Source organism: Leucoraja erinacea, chromosome 1 (genome assembly GCF_028641065.1).
Source record: "Leucoraja erinacea ecotype New England chromosome 1, Leri_hhj_1, whole genome shotgun sequence".
NCBI lineage: Eukaryota > Metazoa > Chordata > Chondrichthyes > Rajiformes > Rajidae > Leucoraja > Leucoraja erinaceus.
Window position 1 is genome coordinate 161,789,828 of NC_073377.1, and position 24,139 is coordinate 161,813,966.

General features: G+C 43.9%; 1 protein-coding gene and 1 long non-coding RNA gene across 3 annotated transcripts in view; one reads left to right on the forward strand and one right to left on the reverse strand.

The window, feature by feature from the left end:
• Positions 1–4,713: 4,713 nt before the first annotated feature.
• Positions 4,714–11,586, forward strand: LOC129704155 (uncharacterized). Its single transcript, XR_008724692.1, has 4 exons — positions 4,714–5,178; positions 9,210–9,410; positions 9,877–10,009; positions 10,253–11,586. It is a non-coding gene; the product is annotated as an uncharacterized LOC129704155 (long non-coding RNA).
• Positions 11,587–20,302: 8,716 nt separating this feature from the next.
• The window catches only part of LOC129704159 (annexin A5-like), a 31,218-nt gene continuing 27,381 nt past the window's right edge, over positions 20,303–24,139 (reverse strand). For both annotated transcript variants that reach the window (XM_055647085.1, XM_055647093.1), the window contains exon 13: positions 20,303–21,533. In XM_055647085.1, the coding sequence (XP_055503060.1) occupies positions 21,471–21,533 (63 nt within the window). In that variant the 3' untranslated portion in view covers positions 20,303–21,470. The remainder of the gene's footprint in view (positions 21,534–24,139) is intronic.

Consider the following 24,139-nt stretch of genomic DNA (forward strand, 5'->3'; position numbering starts at 1 on the left):
GAAAGTCATTATGGCAGGCTAGGTTTGGTTTCTTCGGGACAGGGACGATGATGGCACTCTTAAGACAGTTGGGCACTACTGCCTGGCTGAGTGAGATGTTAAAAATGTCTGTGAAGACATCTTTCAGTTGCTCGGCACAGTCTCTTAGAACGCATCCAGGAATGTTGTCCGGCCCTGCAGCTTTGCGTGGATTGACGCTGGCAAAGGCCTTTTTAACTCTGGCTGCGGACAGCCTGAGCGACTGGTCACTGGGAGATGGCAGTAGTGCACGTGTCTGGGTGCTGTTTTTAACCTCAAACCATGCGTAGAACTCGTTCAGTTCATCTGGTAGGGAGGGGTTGTTTTGGCATATCCGCAGCGGGGGGGGGCTTGTAGTCAGTGATGGTACGAAATCCCTGCCACAAGCGACGTGTGTCTTTGTCATTTGCGAAGTGGCTATTGAGTTTTTGTCCGTACAGCCTCTTCGCTTCCCTGATCCCCCGGGATAGGTTACCCCTTGCCAGTTTGTATGCTTCGTTGTCCCCAGATTTGAATGCCGCATTCCGGATTCTCAGTAGGGAACACACTTCCCCAGTTAGCCAAGGTTTCTGATTGGCACGCCTCCTGATGGTTTTTACCACCGTTACATCCTCAATACATTTATTGATGTATGCGATGACGGATTCTGTATATTCTTGGAGGTTGATGCCACTGTCATGTTGCTGCCTCTCTGAAAATGGCCCACTGTGTGGTTTCAAAACAGTCTTGTAGTGCTGCCGTTGCTCCCTGTGGCCATGTTCTGACATCTTTGACCGTTGGCCTGTCCTGTTTCACCTTGGGTCTGTATGCAGGTGCGAGCATGACCGCTAGGTGGTCAGAGTTGCCGATATGGGGGAGGGGGGCTGCTTTATATGCATCTTTAATGTTGGTGTACACCAGATCTAGTTTGTTCTTCCCCCTGGTTGCAATGTTCACATGCTGGTAGAATTTAGGCAGAACAGATGTGAGACTTGCCTGGTTGAAATCCCCAGCTGCCATGAAGAAAGCATCTGGATGTTCCCTCTGCTGCTCACTGATGTTGTTGTAGAGCACTGTCATAGCATCCTTCACGTCCGCGCTCGGTGGTACATAGACAGCCGATATGTACCTATATGTGGTACAGCCGGTACCTATATGTACCACGACCTCAGGCTCCTCTCCCTCTGATTTCAGGATATCTTGGACGGGTTGAGACACATCCGAGACCCTGGCACCAGGGAGGCAGACTACATGAGACTGCGTCCACAGAATCGCCTATCCGACCCCCTAACTATAGAGTCCCCAATTACTATTGCCCTCCTCTTTTTTTTCCCTACCTTTCTGAGCAACAGGGCCGGTCAGTGTGCCGGAGGCCCGGCTGCTGTCGCTACCCCCAGGCAGGCTGTCCCCCCCAACCGTACTCAAACAGGAGTACTTATTTTCAAGGTGTACAGACACTGGGGTACTCACTCGTCCCTGCCTCTGCCCCTTGCCCTTCCTAAGCGTGACCTACATGTCTGAGGTAGTTGAGGCAGGTACAACCGTTGAAGAAACGCTAGACTAATTGGGACCCATTGGGTCCCAGCTTCACACGGGAGGGCTGGTCCCCCAACGCAATATTCCACGCCTCCACCAATTCCAATATTGCTGGCCAGTGAGGGGGAGGGGGGGGGCTTTCTGGAGCACTAGTATGGGTGTTGTGGTCCGTTTAACTGTTTAACTCCTACACTGCCCGTTAGAGTTGCTGCCTTACAGCGATTGCAACTATGGGAACTCTCTGTATTGTCACAAAATGGAGAATCTCTGTACTTGCAAGCCTGTTTTGCAAAGCCAGTTGTAAGCTGTGAGTCATGCTCCAAGGAGTCTGGACCTGAGATGGAAGTTGATGACAAGGCGAGGTCCAAATGTCTTTCCTTTTGTTTATATGCGTGAGGGTTTTGTAGAAGAGCTAAGAGGTGTTGCATATGCATGATTAGAATTGGACAGATAATGGGTGTTGTAAAGTACTGTTAATGATGTTGCGGAGTGTTTGTGCTGTTATCTTGTGAAGTATGAAGCCTTCAAATTGTTTATACTACCTGGAGAAATGTTTCTATTATTTTGTATACTGTCTTCCCGCTAGAACTTTGTGTACAAACAATGTAATGGTGAATTTTGTGATTGGGTTTGGGAATTGTCAATAGCTATAATCTAATCAGGATTCAAGAGAGTTTATTGTCATGTGTCCCAGATAGGACAATGAAATTCTTGCTCGAACTTCTCTCGAGCATGAACGAGATTTACATAGACCTCCCATGTGTTGACCATGCTGTGTGTTTGAGTCGAGTGCAGACTCTTCCAAACTCGCAAATTAGGTCCTCTTTAGTTGATCCAGTGCTGGACTTGGTGTTTTACTGAGCTAGACTGCAAGGCCAGTTCTCACGGTGCGACCTGATGCAAGATGTCACCAGAGTGAAGTGGTCGTGGTCCAGCACGAGTTCCGCACGATATAGCGGGAGGTAGATAAAGAGTTCCCACGGTACTCTGCAATTCTGTCATTTTTGCGAGTGACTTGTCCGTCTCCCGATCTTTCCCGTTAATCGTGAATGAACATCGTGGACTGTAGTGTAGTTAATCACGTGGCACAAATGATGTTACTTTGTTGTCACACACTATATTGGTTTTTTTCACCCGAGTTCTTTAATGAGCTGAAGAATAATCTGTGTTTTTTTAGACAAATGTTGTTTGGTGTGATGCACCTTCTCTCAATATGTGCAAGAAGTCGTCTTTTTATTTTGTCAAATATGAATAAAGACTGTGTCTCACATTGACCGTGATGATTGTGTTATTTTATGATCTACTGAGAGGTGAAACTTTCAGTCTGAAGAAGGCTCTCGACCCGAAACGCCACCCGTTCCTTCTCTCCAGAGATGCTGCCTGTCCCGCTGAGTTGCTCCAGGCAACTGGTGTCTATCTTCAAAGGACTGACCACCGGGCTGGTTGTCGGGGCTGGCGTGTTGCGTTTCACAGACCGAACTTGGGACGGGACTGGAGTTGGGAGGGAAAGGTGGGGGAGTCGAGGGAGAGGAGGGGGAGACAGATGGGGGTGTCTTCATTTAGTGGCGGTAGGTGAGATTTCACATCCACCTTGTGTGTGCCTCTCTCTCTCTCTCTCTCCCTCCCTCCCTCTCACACAGGCATGAATGGATGAACTCCGCGGGCCAGGCAGCATCTACGGAGGGAAATGGACAGGCGACCCATTCTTCAGACTGCCTTATGTCTCTCTCCTCCCAACTCCCACCCACACACACGAATGTTGGAGAAACTCAGCGGGTGCAGCGGGTGCAGCGGGGCCGAAACGTTGTCTATTTCCTTCGTTCCATAGATGCTGCTGCACCCGCTGAGTTTCTCCAGCATTCGCGTGTGTGGGTGGGAGTTGGGGGAAGGAGAGAGACATAAGGCAGCCTGAAGAATGGGTTGTCTGTCCATTTCCCTCCGTAAATGCTGCCTGGCCCGCGGAGTTCATCCATTCATGCCTGTGTGAGAGGGAGGGAGGGAGAGAGAGAGGAGGGAGAGAGAGAGAGAGAGAGAGAGAGAGAGAGAGAGAGAGAGAGAGAGAGAGAGAGAGAGAGAGAGAGGCACACACAAGGTGGATGTGAAATCTCACCTGCCTGTTTCAGTGACAGACACCCACCGCCAGTAAATGAAGACACCCCCATCTGTCTCCCCCTTCTCTCCCTCGACTACCCCACCTTTCCCTCCCAACTCCAGTCCCGTCCCGACCCCCTGGGAAACTGAAGGTTTCCCGCTGTAATTAAAGAGTTTCCACGGTAGACTGTAAAACTGGGACCCTGGTTCTGGACTCCCCCAACATTGGGAACATTCTTCCTCCATCTAGCCTGTCCAATCCCCTAGATACGATTAGACAGGTATCTAGTTATTTAATTCGATTAATGATTTCTATCGCCCAGCCTCTCATCTTTCAATCGGGTTCGGCCAGGAAGGAACTGCAGATGCTGGATTAAAACGAAGATAGACACAACATGTAGCTCAGCGGGACAAGCAGCATATCAGAAGGGTCTCGACCCAAAATGTCACCCATTCCTTCTCCCCAAAGATGCTGCCTGCCGTCGAGTTACTCATTCTCTTTAAACCGGCATCTGCTGTTCCTTCCGACACATGCACAAGAAATAGGCAACTTTTCGGGCCGAAACGTTGCCTATTTCCTTCGTTCCATAGATGCTGCTGCACCCGCTGAGTTTCTCCAGCATTTGTGTGTGTGGGTGGCAGTTGGGGAGAGGGGGGGGGGTGTAGAGAGATAAGGCAGCCTGAGGAAAGGCTCGCCTGTCAATTTCCCTCCGTAGATGCTGCCTGGCCCGCGGAGTTCCTCCAGTTAGAAACTGCTTTCAGACAAAAAGAGACACAAACTGCTGGAGTAAAATAGCTCAGCAAGTGAGGTACTTGAACACTCAAAAAAGAATAAAAATGTGATTATTTCACCTCCCTTCAACTATTTTGTGTTTCAGCATGAGAGGGATTATAACATTAGAGACATTCCTCTTGTAGTGATGTGTTAATGAAGAGTTGCAGACATCAATCTGATAGTAAAAAATATATTTATTTAACCTCACCTTATGTCCCCTCTGTCAGGCTTCCGGGTTTACCGTTCGCAGGAGTTCCCACGGTACCCGCAATAGTTATTACGGATATTGCACGGGCCGCTGCGTTCACGACTACCTGACGTTAGCGCCACGGAGGTCCTCGGGGGTCCACGAATGCCGTACTGCTATCGCAGAAGGTTCCGACGATGTTAAACTCTTGTTAAGTCTTGCCTCAGGTCGCACCGTGAGATCGCCCTTTAAGGGGTAAGCGGTAGGAGCATAATTACATTATATGTTACGGACGTGCAGCATATAATACAATAATATTAAAGTTCTGATCTTGAAAATATCACATTTTTGAATTTTCTAGGCAGTCTGGGTGTTTATTGCTATTTCCGTCACAATGGTCAATTTTGTAATTAGCTACAATTAGGTAAGTAATTATATGCTTTAATTTCAGGTCATCCAAGTAACGAGTGTCGTCGCATGCAACACTACACCAGGACTTCCATGAGCAATGACAGCAAAATGCAAAATGCAACTGCAAAATGTGATTAGCATGATGCTGCCTAATCAAGTCGCCAAGGTAAATCAAGTCAAGGTAAGTCGTCAAGTCAAGTCAAGTCAAGTCTATTTGTCACATACACATACAAGACGTGCAGCAAATTGAAAGTGGCAATGCGTGCGGATTGTGCAAAGCAACAGAACAGGTGCTCCTGAATGTATATTGCCATTTACCACTACTTCTACTAATGCAAGGACATTTGTTGGCCTTACCCTATATACCAACCCTGGTTCCGCAAATCCTGTCATGCCACCCCATTTTTTGAAAAGCTTCGTACGGGCCTGAGTGTGAAAATGCACACTTCTAGATTCAGGGACAGTTTCTTCCCAGCTGTTATCGGGCAATTGAACCTCCCAATCGCCAACTGGAGAGCTGCCCTGACCTACCATCTACCTCATCGAAGAACCACAGACTATCTTTAATCAGACTTTATCTTGCATTAAATGTTATTCCCTTTATCCTGTATTTGTACACTGTGTGCAGCTCGATTGTAATCATGTATTGTTTTTCCACACACTGGATAGCGTGCACCAAGCAACTTCACTGTACCTCAGTACAGATGACAATAAACTAGACTAAACTAAATATTACTGTGCGGCATGGTGGCGCAGCAGTAGAGTTGCAGCCTTACACCTATTGCAGTGTTGGAGAACTGGGTTTGATCTACGGGTGCTATCTGTATGGAGTTTGTACGTTCTCCCCGTGACCATGTGGGCTTTCTCCGAGATCTTCGGTTTCTTCCCACACTCCAAAGATGTACAGGTTTGTAGGCTAATGGCTTGGTATAAATGTAAATTATCCCATGTGTGTGTAGGATAGCATTAATGTGCAGGGATCACTGGTCGGTGTGGACTCGGTGAGCCGAAGGGCCTGTTTCCACACTATATCTCTAAACTAAAGTAAAGAGTATTTTAAGTGGCTTTTGGATAGGCACATGGATATACAGGGAATGGGGGGGATGCAGATTATGTACAGGCACCAACCTAAATTCCAAAGAATACCCATGAATCGAGTGGTACATAAAGGCTGGCACTGCCAATGACATTCACGCAACATGCTTCAACGGGGCAAATGTCTGACAGGAAGTGCACAGGACTCCAGTTTATGAAAGCATCTTCTCAATGTGCATCTACTGACTGCGTGTGATGTTTGAGCAAGCAATCAATATACGGTTTAGTCTGCAACGCTGACATGTAGATCCCACCAATGGAACTCAACAGTGGAACCAAAACAGCTCACGCATCTCAGCCCAAATAGAAAATACATCAGATTTTCCCCATCAATGTTACTTAGTGGGATCACACAATCCATAGTAACGTACATGATTGTTTGTTTTAAGAACTATTTTAGTTGCACTAAGGATGTGAGTGTTTTTTATTTTGCACTGGAATTGTAGTTATAAACGTATTTATTATATACTAGACTAAGTGGGACCCGTTGGGTCCCATGTTCACAAGGGAGGGCTGGTCCCCCGACACAGTATGGGTACTGTGGGCTGAAGGGACTGGTTAGTATGGACATTGTGGGCCAAATGGATTCTTGTAGTGACAGCTCAGTCCCTCAAGCCTGATGTGCTGGCAGCTCACTCACACTGGTGGGCTAATAGTTAACTCACAGCCATTCTTTGAAATTCCATTTCAAGCAGGGTGTAAGGCAACCAAATTCAAATGCAATTTCCTACCATTTCAAGCAGGGTGCAAGGCCACCGAATTCAAGTGCAGTTTCATACCACTTCTAGCAGGGTGCAGGGCCACCAAACAAAAGTGTTGTTTCATGCCATTTCAGGCAGAGGCTGCAAGGCCACCGAATTCAAGTGCAGTTTCATACCACTTCTAGCAGGGTGCAGGGCCACAAAATGTTAGTTTCAAGGCATGAGAGAGATTCTCAAATTTTTTTTTTAACACTAACAAACACTTTTATTTTTAATCGATGGGAAGAATCCTCTGCACCTGATGATTGGTGAGGAACTGAGTAAGATGGCCAGCTGTAAGTGGTAGCGTTTTATCTATAATCAATATTCGTGCAAACAGGAAGTTGTCAAGTTACCACCACCAGCAGCCATATTTTTTGCAGTGCAGCCTTTCAAAACAATTACCACCACCACCACCAGCCATTTTTTTTGCTGTGCAGCCTTTCAAAGAAGCTACCACTACCAACAGCCATTTATTTTGCAGTGCAGCCATTTAAAATCAGTTACCTCCACCAACAACAGCCATTTTTTTTTGCTGGGCAGCCTTTCAAAGCAGATACGACCGCCAACAACACCCATTTTTTTCCAGTGCAGCCATTTAAAAGCGGTTAAAACCACCACCAACAGCCTTTTTTTTTTGTAGTGCAGCCTTTGAAAGCAGTTACCACCACAACATCAGGCAATATACACTTTTTGCAAGCATTTTAGAACCAATAGAGACACTTTTTGCAAGCATTTTAGAACCAATAGACACTTTTTGCAAGCATTTTAGAACCAATAGAGACACTTTTTACAAGCTTTAGAACCAATAGACATTTTTTGCAAGCATGTTAGAACCAATAGAGACACTTTTTGCAAGTATTTTAGAACCAAATAGACACTTTTTGCAAGCATTTTAGAACCACATTAAGGGCACCCACAGTTGAGTAGACATGGCTTCCTCCATCTTGCAGAGACTGAGTGAGGCACACCACTTCCGGGTTTTATAGTCCCTCCCCCCTCCCACCAGGAGGGGCAGCAGAGAGAATGTGATTTAAAAAAAAAAACATTAATATCTCTCTGATTTTTCATCGATGGGAAAAATACTCCGGTCCCGGAAGGCGGAGGTGGGCTCTGAGCGAGGTGGCCAAAAATGACGGCCGTAGGTAGCGGCGTTCTCTCGGAAATCACACCACAGCGAGCCAAAAGCGGTCAAGATCAGACTTTTAGTAATATAGATTATTAATTTGTATTGTGTTATGCTGCTGCAAGTAAGTATTTCATTGGTCCATCGTTGGTTCTTTAGAATCACTGAATTTTCAATGATTTACTGAGTCTAGTGGAAGCGTTCAAAACTTTGTGTTCAGTCACAATGGACATACGGCATCAGGGCAAAGCATTAAAATATCTTAACCAAATATTAAACATATCATAACTAACAGAACAAACAGCTATGGAATTAGTACTGAAAGACTAAAGACTGAGCATGAGTTTTTTATGGACACACTGAACATAGAGTGACGAGGATGTATCAAGCACCTGGCACCATGAAAGGATCATTGTTCACAGTTCTGTCCAGACTCCTATCAGTTGTAACCTTAATCTCACAAACTGTCCCTGGACACGCCATTGAGCCAAACTGCTAAATGCAGTAGACGAGGTTTGTGGAGGCGCAGATGGACCTCTCTCTCACCTGGACGGGCTGCTGTGGTTCCTGGAGGGAAGTGAGAGAGGAGATGTAGGGACATGTGTTTTGTGATCCTGTTATTTAAGGAACAATAGATAATTATTAGAGACACTTCACAGAATGGTTACTTGGATATGGATTGACTTATTAGAGAAAGGTTGAAACGGGTGGGGGTGTGCTCATTGTAACTTAAAACAATGAGAGCTCATCACACTGAAACATAAACATCCTGAGGGGGTGTGGCAGCCGTGTGTTGGAAAGATGATCCTGCTTGTAGTAAAGTCTGGGACCAAAACACACCAACGCAGAATAAGGTGGAGGTGTTATTTATGAATGAGACAAGGAAGAATATCTTCTCTCAAATATCGGTGACTTATCTGAATTCCTTATCCCAGGAAAGGCTGAACCTTTCAATATATTCAAAGTGGAGAAAAATGTATGATCTGTAAAAGAATCGAGTGTAATGGGACAGGGTGGGAGAGCAGATTTGGAACGTTGTATTAGCCATGGTTTTATTGAGCATGAGAGAGGCTCGTGCTGAATGGCCTGCTCCTGTTCCAACTTCCTACTGTCTCCGTCACACCATTAACTTGTTTTCAGCTTATTTTTTTAAAACAAACTGTCTATTTTGATATAATCTACAAATTGCAACATTTCTGCTTATTATTAATTTGACTATCTTGATGTAATCAGTGTTTTCTGTTGCACCAGTGACCAGTGGCCGTTGCAATTTCATTATATTGAGCAACCCCTGGTTATTCAGAATATAAATGCAGAGCAAATAGAAGACACCAAGAAAAAACAACTGGATCAGAAAGGCAAGGCTCGAGAAGACTGGAACTCCGACAATGAACTACAGAGTTAGTGCTACACTCCTGCTGCTGCTTGGAATTTGTGCAGCTTTGTCTATGGGTGAGGAAAATACCCTAGATCTTGTCATTTAGAGTCTTTTAGCTTTATAGTTGTAATTAGATTTTTGATTCATTCAGCCAGTTGAAGGAACAGAAGACAGTTCAACGAATGTTCACTTGGATAATATTAGATATGGATTGTCTTATAATAAATAGTTGAAGCGGGTGGGTCTGTACTCATTGTAATTTTAAAAATGAGCGGTGATCACACTGAAACATAGAATCCTGAGTGGGTTTGGCAGGTTCTGATTCAAAGACAGTGTGTGTTTTCCAGGTTGTTCTATTTGATGTTCTGGCTTGCAGGTTACTATGTGTCCAAATGGAACTTGATGTATCCTTCCTCGGTCTTAGAATAGGCCTTGTTGTAACAGCGCAGAAGGCCAAAGAAGGGGCCACATTGTGAACACTGAAAGTAATAAAACTAATTTTAAGGAATATGTCTTTACAACTTGTCATTTGTCTTACAGCGGCTCATAAAAATATCAATTTAGGATCACGATGTAGGTGCAGTGCGTTTCAAACAAATCGCATGTCCGTGGATAAGATTCATAAAATTGAAATATTCACCGTGAGCAGAAAGTGCAATTACGTGGAAATCATGTAAGAATTGTTCATGCATTTAAATTTTCATGTTTATATTTCAATGGGTGGGATTCGTGATAATGTGGAGAAATTGTATGAATTGCATTTTATCGGCAGATCATCTGCCACAAGTGAAAGGAACAAACAAGAGAACTATGACATAGATTTTTTAATTAAATGATGTTGCAATTTATCCCCCCCCCCCCCACCCCCTCAAAAAAACCTAATGTTAATGATAAAATGTCTCCCTTTTTCTTTCAGAGCTCACTACACAATTTCACCACATCAGCCGAAGACAATTTGTTTGAGTGGGAAGGCTGCCTGGGTGGAGACATTTATTAGTGACTTACTGACCAAAACTGCAAAGTAGGATACATTTTGAAGGGCTTCATTGCCACAATGGTATCCTGAGGTGATGAAACAGGTTTTATACCTACAAATGTTTTTTTGGTGAAGTGATTTGAATTCTAAATAAAAAGGATTGTATCTCTGATATGATTTAAGCATCAAATACATGGCATTCTAAAATGTATTTGTCTGTTCCTAAATATAATGCCAAATCTTCTATCTCTTCGCTATAAGGGAAAGTCTCCAATATTAAATCATAGAATGAGGTTCACAGCAGATCATTCTGCACAAATGTCTTTGCTGGTTATGTATAAGTGATATTCAAGTATTCTCACCTCTAGCTCTTCAACTCCCAACCACCACCAAAACTCTGCCACCATTTCAGGTATTTTGAAAGCCATGCAAATTTCTCTGCTTTGAAAGTTTTTCCAACGAATTCTTTATTGAAAGTTACCATCAAATTTGCTTCCATTGCCTTTTCAGAGAGAAACTCCAGATTAACAGCTCTTTTCCTTGTGTTTCTTTTGCAAATGTCTCCACATCCGTGCCCTCTAGTCAATGATGCTTTAGCCACGAGCAACACTTTCATCGTCCTTCCTCCATTTTATATTTCATGATATACTGGATATTGGATATACAGTATGCTTCAAATCTCACCTTCACTCCACCTCTGCCCTGTTAAATAAACCAAGCTTTTCTCAATAAAATAGAGATTCCAAAAACATGGCTTCATTCTTGTAGATCAGCTTTGTGGGACTTTGATTTTGGACGTAATTTGGTGCCAAGAACTGGAAGGATTACATCAGCTAGAAACCTATGAAAGGTTTATCTTAGTTCCTCGCTATTTTTTAATTCTATGATGAGATGGACAATGCGCAGAATCCCTGTTTCCTTTTTTAATGGCAGTCATTGGCACATCAGGATGGAGGTGATTGAGCTTTCCTGATCTGATGACATTGTAAATCCAGGGGCACGGTACTACACCCGACTCTGTTTTTCCAGACACATCTTTCCAGCCACTGCTCCATTCTTTTCAGGGTCTCTATTACTTTGTCATTCACCTTTTCTCTGTCGGTAACACAAGGAACATTAAATTAAAGTAACCAGAGTAATGTGGACGAACGTACTTCATATTATTTTAAGCTATAAGCAGCATGGCACAGCAAGAAACGTGCCTGTCAAGAGCTTGCTATATTATATGTATGAAAAACTGTGTGCGTGCAAGTTTTGTTAATAAACTGCTTTGAATCCAATAATCGCATCCTGGTCATCATTTTAAAGAGACACAGGGAGATTGATACGGAACACCAAAGCTGTATTAAGTCAATTAGATTTATAGAACACAAAAACAGGCTGAATGTCTGAAAATGGGTCTTGACCCGAAACATCACCTATTCTTTTCTCCAGAATTGATGCCTGACCCGATGCATTTTGCAACTCCAGCATTTTGTGTCTATCTTCGACAGAAACAGACAAATCAGCATGTCCATGACATCCAGTACTCATCTATATTAATGCCATTTACTAGTACTGGTGTTGCGGGACTTCAGGCTTCTGGACCTCCTGCCTGACAGTAGCAGCAATAAGAGGGCGTGGCCGAGATGGCCAGGATCCTTGATGTTAGGCAACACCTCATGCAGACGCATTCGATGGAGGGGGGAGGGTGGGGGGGGGGGGGGGGGGGGGGTGGGGGTTGTACCTGTGATGGACGGCAACTCTTTCATTCCTTCCAGATAGAATTGCCATACCAGACCAGTCACAATACTTTCTACAATGTTTCTGTGGAATTGTGTTGGAGTATTTGGTGACATATAACCATATAACAATTACAGCACGGAAACAGGCCATCTCGACCCTTCTAGTCCGTGCCGAACACGTATTCTCCCCTAGACCCATATACTTGCGCTCAGACCATAACCCTCCATTCCTTTCTCGTCCATATAACTATCCAATTTATTTTTAAATGATAAAAACGAACCTGCCTCCACCACCTTCACTGGAAGCTCATTCCACACAGCCACCACTCTCTGAGTAAAGAAGTTCTCCCTCATGCTACCCCTAAACTTCTGTCCCTTAATTCTCAAGTCATGTCCCCTTGTTTGCATCTTCCCTCCTCTCAGTGGGAAAAGCTTATCCTCGTCAACTCTGTCTATCCCTCTCATCATTTTAAAGACCTCTATCAAGTCCCCCCTTAACCTTCTGCGCTCCAAAGAATAAAGCCCTAACTTGTTCAACCTTTCTCTGTAACTTAGTTGCTGAAACCCAGGCAACATTCTAGTAAATCTCCTCTGTACTCACTCTATTTTGTTGACATCCTTCCTATAATTAGGCGACCAAAATTGTACCCCATACTCCAGAATTGGCCTCACCAATGCCTTGTACAATTTTAACATTACATCCCAACTCCTATACTCAATGCTCTGATTTATAAAGGCTAGCACACCAAAAGACATGCCAGATCTCTTTAAACTTTGAAAAAAGTAGTGTTGTTGGCACTTTATGATTCCATCTACGTGCTGGGCCCAGGACAGGTTATCTGAGATATTAACACCCAGGAATTTGTGCAATGTGTCATAACTATCGGGATTAAATTCCATTTGAAATTCAATCTGATTTGCTAGCACCAGCTATTCTGCTGTGTTTATATGACAATCCATTGCCCAGCAGATATAAAACACCTTGATCTGAAAGATCAAGACTAATCTTGTATATTCCCTGGATGAGATGTGTCAGTCTTCCAAGCTATTACAAGTGTTATTTTTAACAGACCTGTTATACTATTAATAGGAACATATAGCGCTGAAGGAAAGTGTAGGACGAATGTGCCTCAGACAGTTTGGTGACAGAACTTATAAAGTAAAACAGTTGGCTCAGTCTTTCCTTAAAATTCATTCATACCATTTAAAATTCTGTTTCCAGTAACTTTTCAATCAATGAATTGCAGATCACAACCAGTTCATCTTTTAAACAAATGCTTCCACATGCTGCCTCACATTCTTTTCTCAGTGATCTGATCATGTGTGATTTTGACTCATGGAAGCACAAGGAGATCTTAAAGCCTCTTCATCCTCCTCCATTGTTCAATAAGCCTCCTGCACTCCACGGAACAAAGTCCCAACCTCCTTATATCTCAGGCCCCTCAGTCCCAGCAACATCCTCACTCATCTTCTCTGTACTCTCCCTCCAGCCCAATGACATCCCTGTGACCAAGACTGAACACAGTGCTCCAAATGTGGCCCCACAACGTCCTGTACAACTGCAACACAACATTCCAAACTCCACACTAAATACCCTGAATGCCAAGGGCTAATGTAGAACCTCTCCATCATCCTCTCCACCTATGACACAACCTCCAGGGAACCCTGCACTAGCACCCCTACATCCCTTACTCCACCATGGCCCCCAAGGTCCCATCTCAACCCGACCTCCCAAAATCCCAAAACACCCCTCACCCACCTGCACCAAACTCCATCAGCTATTCCTCAGCCCATTCGCCCAGCTGATCAAGATCCCACTGTAATCCTTGACAACCATCTTCACTGTCCACAATACCACCCACTTTAGTGTCATCTGCAAACTGCACGCTAAAACTGTCAATGGTTTATCAAACATATTTTTCTTTTGCAATAAATTATCTGCTGAAGGAACTCCGGCATCTGTGGGATGGAGGGGAGCAGTGATCGATGATTCTAACCAGGAACGTCTAGGACCAGGGGTCGTAGACTCAGAATAAAATGAAGTTTCTTTAGGAAGTAGATAAGGAGGAACTTCTTTAGTCAGAGGGTGGTGAATCTGTGAAATTCATTGCCACAGAAGGCTGCGGAGGCCAGGTCAATGGATATTATTAAGGCACTTAGATAGATTCTTGATTAGTAAGCATGTCAGGGGTTATGTGGAGAAGGCAGGAGAATGGGGTTGAGGGGGAGAGATAGGTAAATTCTCGTAAACCTCCTCTGGACCCTCTCCAACACCAGCACATCTTTCTTCAGATATGGGACCCAAAACTGTTCACAATAATCCAAAGACAGTCTGACCAGTGCTTTATGAAGCCTCAGCATTGCATCCCTGTGTTTGTGTTCTAGTCCTCTTGAAATAAATGCTAACATTGTATTTGCTTTTCTTACTACTGATTATGCAATTTCTCAATATAACTAATGTATAAATCCAAGGATGCCATCTACCCTTGTGCACCATTCCAAACTTGCCCTGCCAGAGACTTGTGTGGCCCCTCCTTCAGTCCTGCCTCCTACTGTAACGTCACTACTTCAGTTACAGTATGTTGCCCCTCTACATACTCAAATATTTCTCTTCACATTTTGGTCCATGAGATTTCACTCACCATGTGTGTGCTCACTTCACCAGCCTGTCTCTGATTCTTGTCCCTCCCACAGTTTACACTATTATATGTTTAAGAAGGAACTGTAGATGCTGGAAAATCAAAGGTACACAAAAATGCTGGAGAAACTCAGCGGGTGCAGCAGCATCTATGCAGCGAAGGAAATAGGCAACGTTTCGGGCCGAAACCCTTCTTCAGACTGATGGGGGGGGGGGGGGGGGGGGGTGTGGGGGGGGGGGGGGGGGGGGGGGGAAAGAAAGGAAAAAGAAGGAGGAGGAGGAGGAGGAGGAGCCCGAGGGCTGAGGGAGAGGAGGAGGAGCCCGAGGGCTGAGGAAGGGTGAGGAGACAGCAAGGTCTAACAAAATTGGGAGAATTCAATGTTCATGACACCAGGATGCTGACTCCCCAAGCGGACTATGAAGTGCTGTTCCTCCAATTTCCAGTGTTGCTCGCTCTGGCCATGGAGGAGACCCAGGACAGAGAGGCCGGCTTTGGAATAGGAGGGGGAGTTGAAGTGCTGAGCCACCGGGAGGTCAGGTTGGTTAATGCGGACCAAGGCAAGAAAAATGATAAAATCTGCCTAAAGGTTTTGTAGCAAGATTCTCACATGGAATGTCTTCATTATATTAGTCAGGAATTAATTCTATCAGGATATGCAAAATGACAGATGTATAGGTTTAAAGAACGGTTATTTCCTGTTTGTAACCACTGGAAATCTTACTCGAGATTACATTTAGACATCCAGTTATTTGTAAAACCTTCACACCTGCCATAAGTCAGAATGAACTTATTTCACACATTTAACTGTACCAATTAGTACGTGACAAATAAATGTATCTTGAATGAAAGGACATAGGGTGACATCTTACAATATTTAAACAATAAATATAGGGAGGAGCAGCATAAAACTACAAAGCAGAAGACACATGTGTGGGGAGTTAACTTCCCTACGAGAAATAGCGTAAGTTCTGAGTTATCGAGGCACTAAATAACTCATCAACAAATGACTGAAAACTTTAAGTCTATTCAAAACTAACCTTTTCATTAAAGGCATTGTCTACTGTAACTTAAAACTATCCCTAACCTTTTCCAAGTCCTTCAACAACTGTGCAAGGTTTGTTGATCTGAGTTAAACCCCTGTCCCACGGTACGAGTTCATTCCAAGAACTCTCCCGAGTTTGCCCTGAATCGAACTCGGAGATTTACGGTAATGGCCACTTGTCGGTACTCGGGGCTCCCGTGGACATTTTTCAACATGGTGAAAAATCTTCACGAGTCTTCCCGTGCTTACCTGCCGTTAGCGAGTCTTCCCGAGTACCTGCCGTTAGCGTTATGAGACGCTCAGAGACATCCCCGAGCTCCGATGTACCCGCTACGTTAATTCTCCGTGCTTACCACGAGTTTGATTTTTTTAAAACTCGGGAGAGATCTTGGAATGAACTTGTACCGTGGGACAGGGCTATTAGATAGTAAAGTTCATCTCAAAACTTTACTCAGAGATATAATTTTATAGCATATTCACAATTATAACGGACAAGATCATCTGAATTAATATTCAGCTGCTACACACCATGTTACATGCAATGCCTTATTGATGCGACTGAGGTTCATAGAACCTACCTACACACCATCTGACGAAGTGTTCAAGAAGGAACTGCAGATGCTGGAAAATGCATCTGCACCCATAGATGCTGCTGCACCCGCTAAGTTTCTCCAGCATTTTTGTGCACCATCTGACCAATCCTTCTTTGCAGTGGTCTCACCTGCACAAGGAAAGTCACACGACCAGCCCTTACATGGCCATTAATGTTAACATTAAAGTCATCATCTCACTCTCATGTTCTGCACACCCCAATGTACAGCAGTTTTCCAAGTCCAGAGTTAGTTGGAAGGTACTTTGTGGTCTCGCAGAATCAGTTGTATTAACTGACTTCCAACACCAGACCACATACTCTGCAACTTGCAGTTCAGCAGGTGGTAGATATCCCACTTTATAATTAAAAACACAAAATACAGGATTAACTCAGTTGGTCAGGCAGCATCTCGGGAGAACATGGACAGGTGACATTTCGGATCAGGACCCTTCTTTAACCTGGCAATTATAGAGTCAGCATTTGCCAACATCTGGGAAGGTGATTATAGTTATAGTCATATAGTGTGGAAAGATGCTCTTCAGCCCCACTCGCCCACACCCACCAATACATTACAGGTACATAGTTCCCTGAAAGTGGCAACACAGAGAGAAAGGGGGGTGGGGATGAACAAGGAGTTTGACACACTTCCCTTTATTGGTTAGGGGCATTGACTATAGAAATGTGGACATCATGTTACAGTTCAATAAGAGAACCAGCTACCAGAATGAGTTGTAGAGGTTGATATAGTTACAATGTTTAAAAACATTTGGACAGATAAGTGGATAGAAAAGATTCAGAGGGATAGGGGAAACTGGGCTAGCTCAGTTTGACATGTTGGTCAGCATGGGGGAGTTGGCATATTTCTGTGCGGCATAGGTCTATGACTGTGTTGATGAGAAATATATATTTGATTGATTGTATATTTTGTTGCAGCTGCAAGAATTGCAACCAAAAGCCAACTTTACCTGGAGAGCCCCAATGCAAACCCCCACCTCCCCCTGCAGACACCTGCTACGGCCGTGACATCTAGAGAACGCCAATACCGTAAATACACCATGGCAACCAAATTGATGTTGTGTGGAATCCCAAACTCCACTGGAATCCACAGCCTACAGCGCCCTCTACTGAAACAACACATGATTCGGCCTCCATGTCAGATGCTGTTCCCATAACCACATTGTGTTTTCTTAATGCATTTTTAGCTTTATATAGTTGCATTGCTTTTTATCTTCATTGAACATATAAAATGCTTCATTGCTTCAAAACTTGTTTTGTGCAAATCCCATTCTTTGACTTGTAGCATCATTTCTAATTTGTCATAGTTTGCTTGTACTTTTTTTGATGACAAACAAACTGAAGGCCACATATCAATGCAGCAGACCCCCCACTCAGTAGGTTTTGTAGATACAGAAATATCTTCACACATGGGCCTGAATCCTGTAATCAGCAGCAAAGCAAAAACACCCACTATACCAGGGAATCGCTGGTAAGTAGGGTCTTCAAACGAACAGATACTCATAAGTCACAAACAGAATGCAAAAGGTGCAATTGTTGATAAGTGCTTCAAACAACATATAGAGCACAAATGCATCAGAGAAAAGAGTCAGTGAATTTTATAAATACACTTTAAAAATTGTTTTCATTATTCCAACGTATTCATACTTTCAAATACTTTGGAATAAACACAATCCACAAATATAAAAGTAATTCTTAACGGGCAAAAGATTATTTTAGCAATGGTAAAGTTTACTATCCCATTAAAAATTTCATTATAACTATTAATTATAAAAATAAATATGCTGGAGTTATTTTTCAGGGAGAATAATGTATAAATACCTTGATTATAGATCAATTGGAATGACCTACAATCACTGAGATAGAGAAGAATGCAGAGTCTTTTACCCAAAGGAGGGGAATTAAGAACCAGAGGACATAAGTTTAAAATGAGAGGGGAAAGATTTCAAAGCAGCCCGAGGAATGGGAGGGGGATGATATATGGAACGAGCTGCCAGAGGAGGTCGTTGAGGCAGATATTATAACAACATTTAAAAGACATTTGGACAGGCTGATGGACAGGAACGGCTTAGAAGGATATTGGCCAAACACGGAGGTGAGACTAGCGTGGATGGGGCATCTTGGTCGACATGGACAACGTGGGCCAAAGGGCCTGTGTTTATGCTGTATGATTGACTATATGACAATGAGATGAACAGTGGAGGATATGGAAGAGGACATAATTAGGCACACGAACTCTGTTATCACCCGTGTTATATTCCACATGTGTGGAGATGCTGCGAATGCCCTCAAATTCATGGTGTATAATACAAAATGTCAAAAGTATAGTCATCGATGTTACAGTGAAGTACAGGTTGAAGGTGGAGTAGTGGAAAGAGCAAGGCCAGTTGTGGACGGGGAGGGAGGGGGGTGGGGAAATGAAGGCCAGAAAGAGTTAGGCCAGTGATGGAAGAGGGGGCAAAGGAGCTCTGACAGGGATGAAGGAGAGGGAGAGTCAGGCCAGGAAATAAGGAAGGTGAAAGAACTAGACTAGTATTAGAGGAAGAGGAAAGTGCCAGGTCAAGGATAGTAGAGGGGAGAGGATCGGAGATCCTCATGGGGTCTGTCTCCCAGGTGCAGGAAAGTTGACAATTTCAATTGAAGTTTTCCTTTTCCCTGGTTCCCTATGAATTACTTAAAATCTCAAACTAAAAAACAAAATTTAAAGGAACAACATTTCTGCATTATTATGGTGTAAGAGGCTTAGATGATGTTCACCTTACCAAGCAGGAAAAAACTATTCCAATTCCTGATTTGTGTGTTTTGAGATATGAATATGTTTAGTTTAGTTTAGAGATACAACATGCAAACAGACCCGATTAGCAAGTTTGCTGATCTCACTAAAATAAGTGGTACCATGGACAGTGAAGTTGGTTATTAAGAATCACAGTAGGATCTTGACCAGCTGGGCAAGTGGGCCAAGGAATGGCTAATGGAGTTTAATTCAAATTAATGTGCAGTGTTGCATTGAGAACTGGGACCAGGGCAGGACCTTCACAACAAGTGGTAGTGCTCTGGGGCGTGTTATCGAACAGAGGAATCTAGGAGCACAAGTACATAGTTCACTGAAAATGACATTACAGGTAGATGGGGCGGTGAAGAAAGCTATTGGCAGATTGGTCTTTATGTCACAGATGTTATGTTACAGTTGTATAAGACAATGATGAGGCCACTCTTGGTGTTTTGTGTTCAGTTTTGTTCATCCTGCTATAGAAAGTTACAATTAAACTGGAAAGGGTGAAGTGAAATTTTACAAGTACATTGCCAAGATCTGAAGGGCTGAGCTATAGGGAGAGGTTGGGGAGGCTAGGACTTTAATCCTTGGAGCGCAGTAGGCTGAGGGCAGATTTGAGTGAACTATATAAAATCATAAGGGGAAAAACCTTAATGGCATTGATGTTCAGATAGATCTTGTGCAGAGAAAAGTGGAAGCATAAGTATATAGGGTGGTAAGGCAAATGGTATTCTTGCCTTCATTGCTAAGGGAGTAAAGGGCCTGACCCACGAGCATGCGACTGCATGCGGCAAGCGGGTCCTAACGTGGTCTCTTGAGCCGTACGGCCTCACGGGGCCGGTCCCACTTCGATCGCTGGAGCCCTATGGAGTTGTGCGGAGCTGGTCCCGACCGCGCAGGGCTCCGAAAAACTGACACTGTCTAAAAATTCCGCGCGGCAACGTCCTGCCGGTTCGCAGCTGCATTGAGGCCGTACGCACCACCTTGACGGGCGTGCGCAGTGTCTCCACGCCATACGCAGCGTCTTGTCAGCATGTGCCTAGCGCGAACCTCCCGCTGACTTCGCTCGAACTTCACGTCAACTCGTACGGGATCACGCGACCTCCGCGCGGCCCCCGCCTCCGGTTTGGTCGCGCTTGCCACATGCAGGCCGCATGATCGTGGGACAGGCCCTTTAGATCCATGAATGGAAAGGCGACCGATCCATATTTTTCACAGATTTATTTGAGAAACAAATATATTACACGTGAAAAGCAATTGGCAGACATTTATTCTTTTAAAGCAATAGTTTGACTCAGCTATGTAAACATTATAATAACATGTAATAGCTAAGGGATTAAGTGTGCATATTACATATTAATCCCTTGCATGTATTAATTAAAACAATGCAGTAGAGCATAAACTATTAAATACAGCTTAGAAATGTTCCCAGAAAAAAACTAATTCCAAAAGGGTTCCTTGTATACTGCCAATTATGAAGATCGACATCACTATTAATGATTTCACAATTACTGAATAACCATCCAACCACCCAGCGATCTTCATACTAACCCAATAGAAATATTATCCGGTGGTCTTCCAGATGCAAACAAATACAACAGAAATCATTCCTTGGAATGCCAACAACAACAAAATTTAAAAATGAGTTGGTCCATTGCTCAGACAGAAATGTTTTAGGACTGAATATTTATTCATCTCAGTAATTTGATAAGTGCAATGAAATCCCCATTTTCTCAGGGACAGTGCAATGACAAACTTCCTTAATTATCTATGTATTGAATTTGGTCACTGATTGATTTGCATGGCCATTGCTCTTATGGGCAGATAAGAGTTGCTGCCTGTCTAAAGTCACTGTAGGCCAGACCTGAGAAGGATGGTCAATTTCCTTCCAGAAAAGGATATTAATAATCCAGATAGATTTTAATACCTCTATAGGCATATTTTTATTCAAGATTTTTTTTAACTTTAAGTATTCAAATTTATATTTGGACTTGAATTCATGGCTCTGGATTACTAATCGTATAACATGAAGTAGTTCCCCAGCTCAGATTGGAACTTAGTTATCTTATGCCATCCAATGCAATCTTACAGTTATCCATTCCATTTCACAGAAATACTATTACAACAAATAAAACAGCTTTAATTATTTACTGTGTTAATTATTGGATTTGGTAGTAAAATTATTTGCAATATTCAAACTGCAAAATTCCAATAAGGCATTATTAGGAACTAATTTAAGATTAGATAAATCTTAACATGTTTTGCAAGCTCTAATTCATTAAAAAGCATTTGCATTGCAATTGTACTTTGATAAGCAATTAACAGGTTAAAACTTCAATACTGACTATGGAATTCATTATTTCAAAAAGAGCATTAATTATCTTCACTGCCGCACAAGCTTAGAAGGACATTTCTGTAATCACCCGACGTGTCACTCTGCAAAAGAAAAGGAATTTGTTAATGGTTGTTCTTGAAAATTGAGCTGTTGTGTTCAGAAACCATTTAATAATAATAATAATAACTTTATTTATAAAGCACTTTAAACAACTGCAGTTGCCACAAAGTGCTGTACATGAGAACTCATGGACAAGAAGTTATTACAAACCATTAAAAACCGTAAAACAAAGAACTATAAAACAGTAAAAATTAAAAGACATTAAAAGCACTAAAAACAGGAGCAATGTCTCAGCCAGTGTCGAAAGCCAGAGAATAAAAATGAGTTTTTAGGGTGGATTTGAAGATGGACAGTGCAACGGCAAGGTGTTCCAGAGTGCCGGAGCAGCAACAGAAAAGGCTCTATCCCCTCTGAGCTTCCGCTTAGACCTTGGTACCTCAAGGAGCAGCTATCCAGGTTGAGAATAAATTCTTGTGTGGCAACATCAACAGCAGCTTGCTTTAGATGCATCCATGACATAGAAGCTACAGTATATATAGGTGCATATCACCTTACAATGTAGAGAACATAGTCGCGATGGTCAAGTTGCTGCCCCACAGTACCAGAGACTCAGGTTCGACCCTGCCTACAGGTGCTGTCTATATAGTGTCTGTATGTTTAGTTTAGAGATTTAGAGCAGGACCACTCTTCGGCCAATCGGGTCTGCACCGACCAGCAATCCCTGCACATTAACATTATCCTACACCCACTAGGGACAATTTATATATTTACCAAGACAATATACCTGCATACCTGTACGCCTTTGGAGTGTTCTACCCCTGTAACCATGTGGGTTTTCCTCCCATGTGCTCTGCTTTCCTCCCCACACTTCAAAAATATACAGGTTTGTAGTTTAATTTGGCTTCGGTAAAAATCGTCCCGAGTGCGTGTAGGATGGCGCCAGTTAACAGCGATCATTGGTCGGCACAGGATCGGTGAGCCAGAGGGCCTGTTTCCACGTTGTATCTCTAAGCCAAAAAACTAAGCTAAACCTTGATTAGTGCAGATTCAGAGAACTCATTGTATGTGTTCAAGTATAATTGGCAAGGTAGTTGGTAAACGTCATGGGACATCTTAGAGCTGTCCATAGACTGATTAGGCAGTCATGCAAGGCCTCAATTGTTAACTTGGGCGAGTCATACACATTCAGGAAGTAATGACTGGCCTACAACTGCCACAACCACAATTCTTTTTGCAAGGCAGAACTCCAGCAAGTGGAGATTCTGTTCTCGATCCTCATCAACTTCAGTTTACTACAGGTGCATCTTTCTGCTTGGGGCAAATCTCTTTTATCCTAATGATGTAATTTGGCTCTTTTATCCAAGATGGGCAGGGCTGCAATGAGAAGTGCAACCTTATTAGAAATCATTCTTGATTAATGATATTTGAGAGTAAGTTTTATTTCTCCTTTAGCACTGACCAAGAGCAGACTGATGAAGCAGCAATTTTGCAGATAATGCTCATATTTAGAAGACAGGGCAGATTAAGTGATTTTCCACATAGTTGGGAAAATGCTAGTGTTAAACTACACTAGGATATTTAGGGTTAGGTTCACTAAGGTACAGTGAAAAACTTTGTTTTGCTATCTTTATTTATCTTAATACATTCATCAATTAATTGCACAGGCAAACTGCTTTGATTTCCAAGTACAGGTGCACAACCTTTTATCCGAAGTTCCAAATAACGAAAAGCTCCGAATAGCGGACATTTTTTCGGTCCTTGAAGAAAGGTCCTTGAAGACGTTCACCGAGGGCGGCCCGCAGAGGTGACAGCGGAACCTCCGGTCGGTCCTCGAAGAAAGGGGAACTAAATCCCCATTCATAAAAGAGAAGGTGAGGGTATATTGCGCGGGAGGGTTAATAATTGACAATCTGCTGCTGCCTGCCCACTGAGTTAAAAAGTTCCCACGGTAGACTCACGATACACAGGGGTCACATGTGTGTGACCCCTTCCCTCCCCTCTCCAGCTCCCCGCCCATTGCACCTGCGCGAGGGCTTTGCACTGTCTTCACGTCGGAGCCAGTGCCAGTCACCGGAGACGTTAGGACCAACGGGACACCGGCCCCCAGGCCCACTGCAAGCACGGAGATCCCAGAGACCCACAGCCAGCAGCAGCCCAGCCCCGTTCCAATTCCAGAGGAACACGCTCCCCGTAGGGACCGAAGGTGATGGTGTGCAAGGTGCGTCTTGGTCTTGGGGTTGCGGATGAGGGGGCGCAGCTCGGGCTGCGACATCTCCGGCCACCCCCTGTACAGGAGCTGAGACTGGGAACTGTGGGGTTATTTGCAGTTGCAGAGGGAGGGGGCAAGGGCGGTACAGTTCCCCGTCTCAGCTCCATTCCAAGGGGGTGGCCGGAGACGTCAGGATCAACGGGACACCGACTGCAAGCACGGAGATCCCAGAAACTCACAGCCAGCAGCAACTCTAGCCCAGCCCCGCTCCAACTCCAGAGGAACCCGGGTTGCGGATGAGGGGGCGCAGCTCGGGCTGTGGGCGAACTGCCACTTGTCGCTGTAGCGGCGCATCGGGGAGCGGGTTCCTGTTGGTCCTGACGCCTCCGGCCACCCCCCTGGACAGGAGCTGAGAGACGTCAGGACCACCAGAAGCCG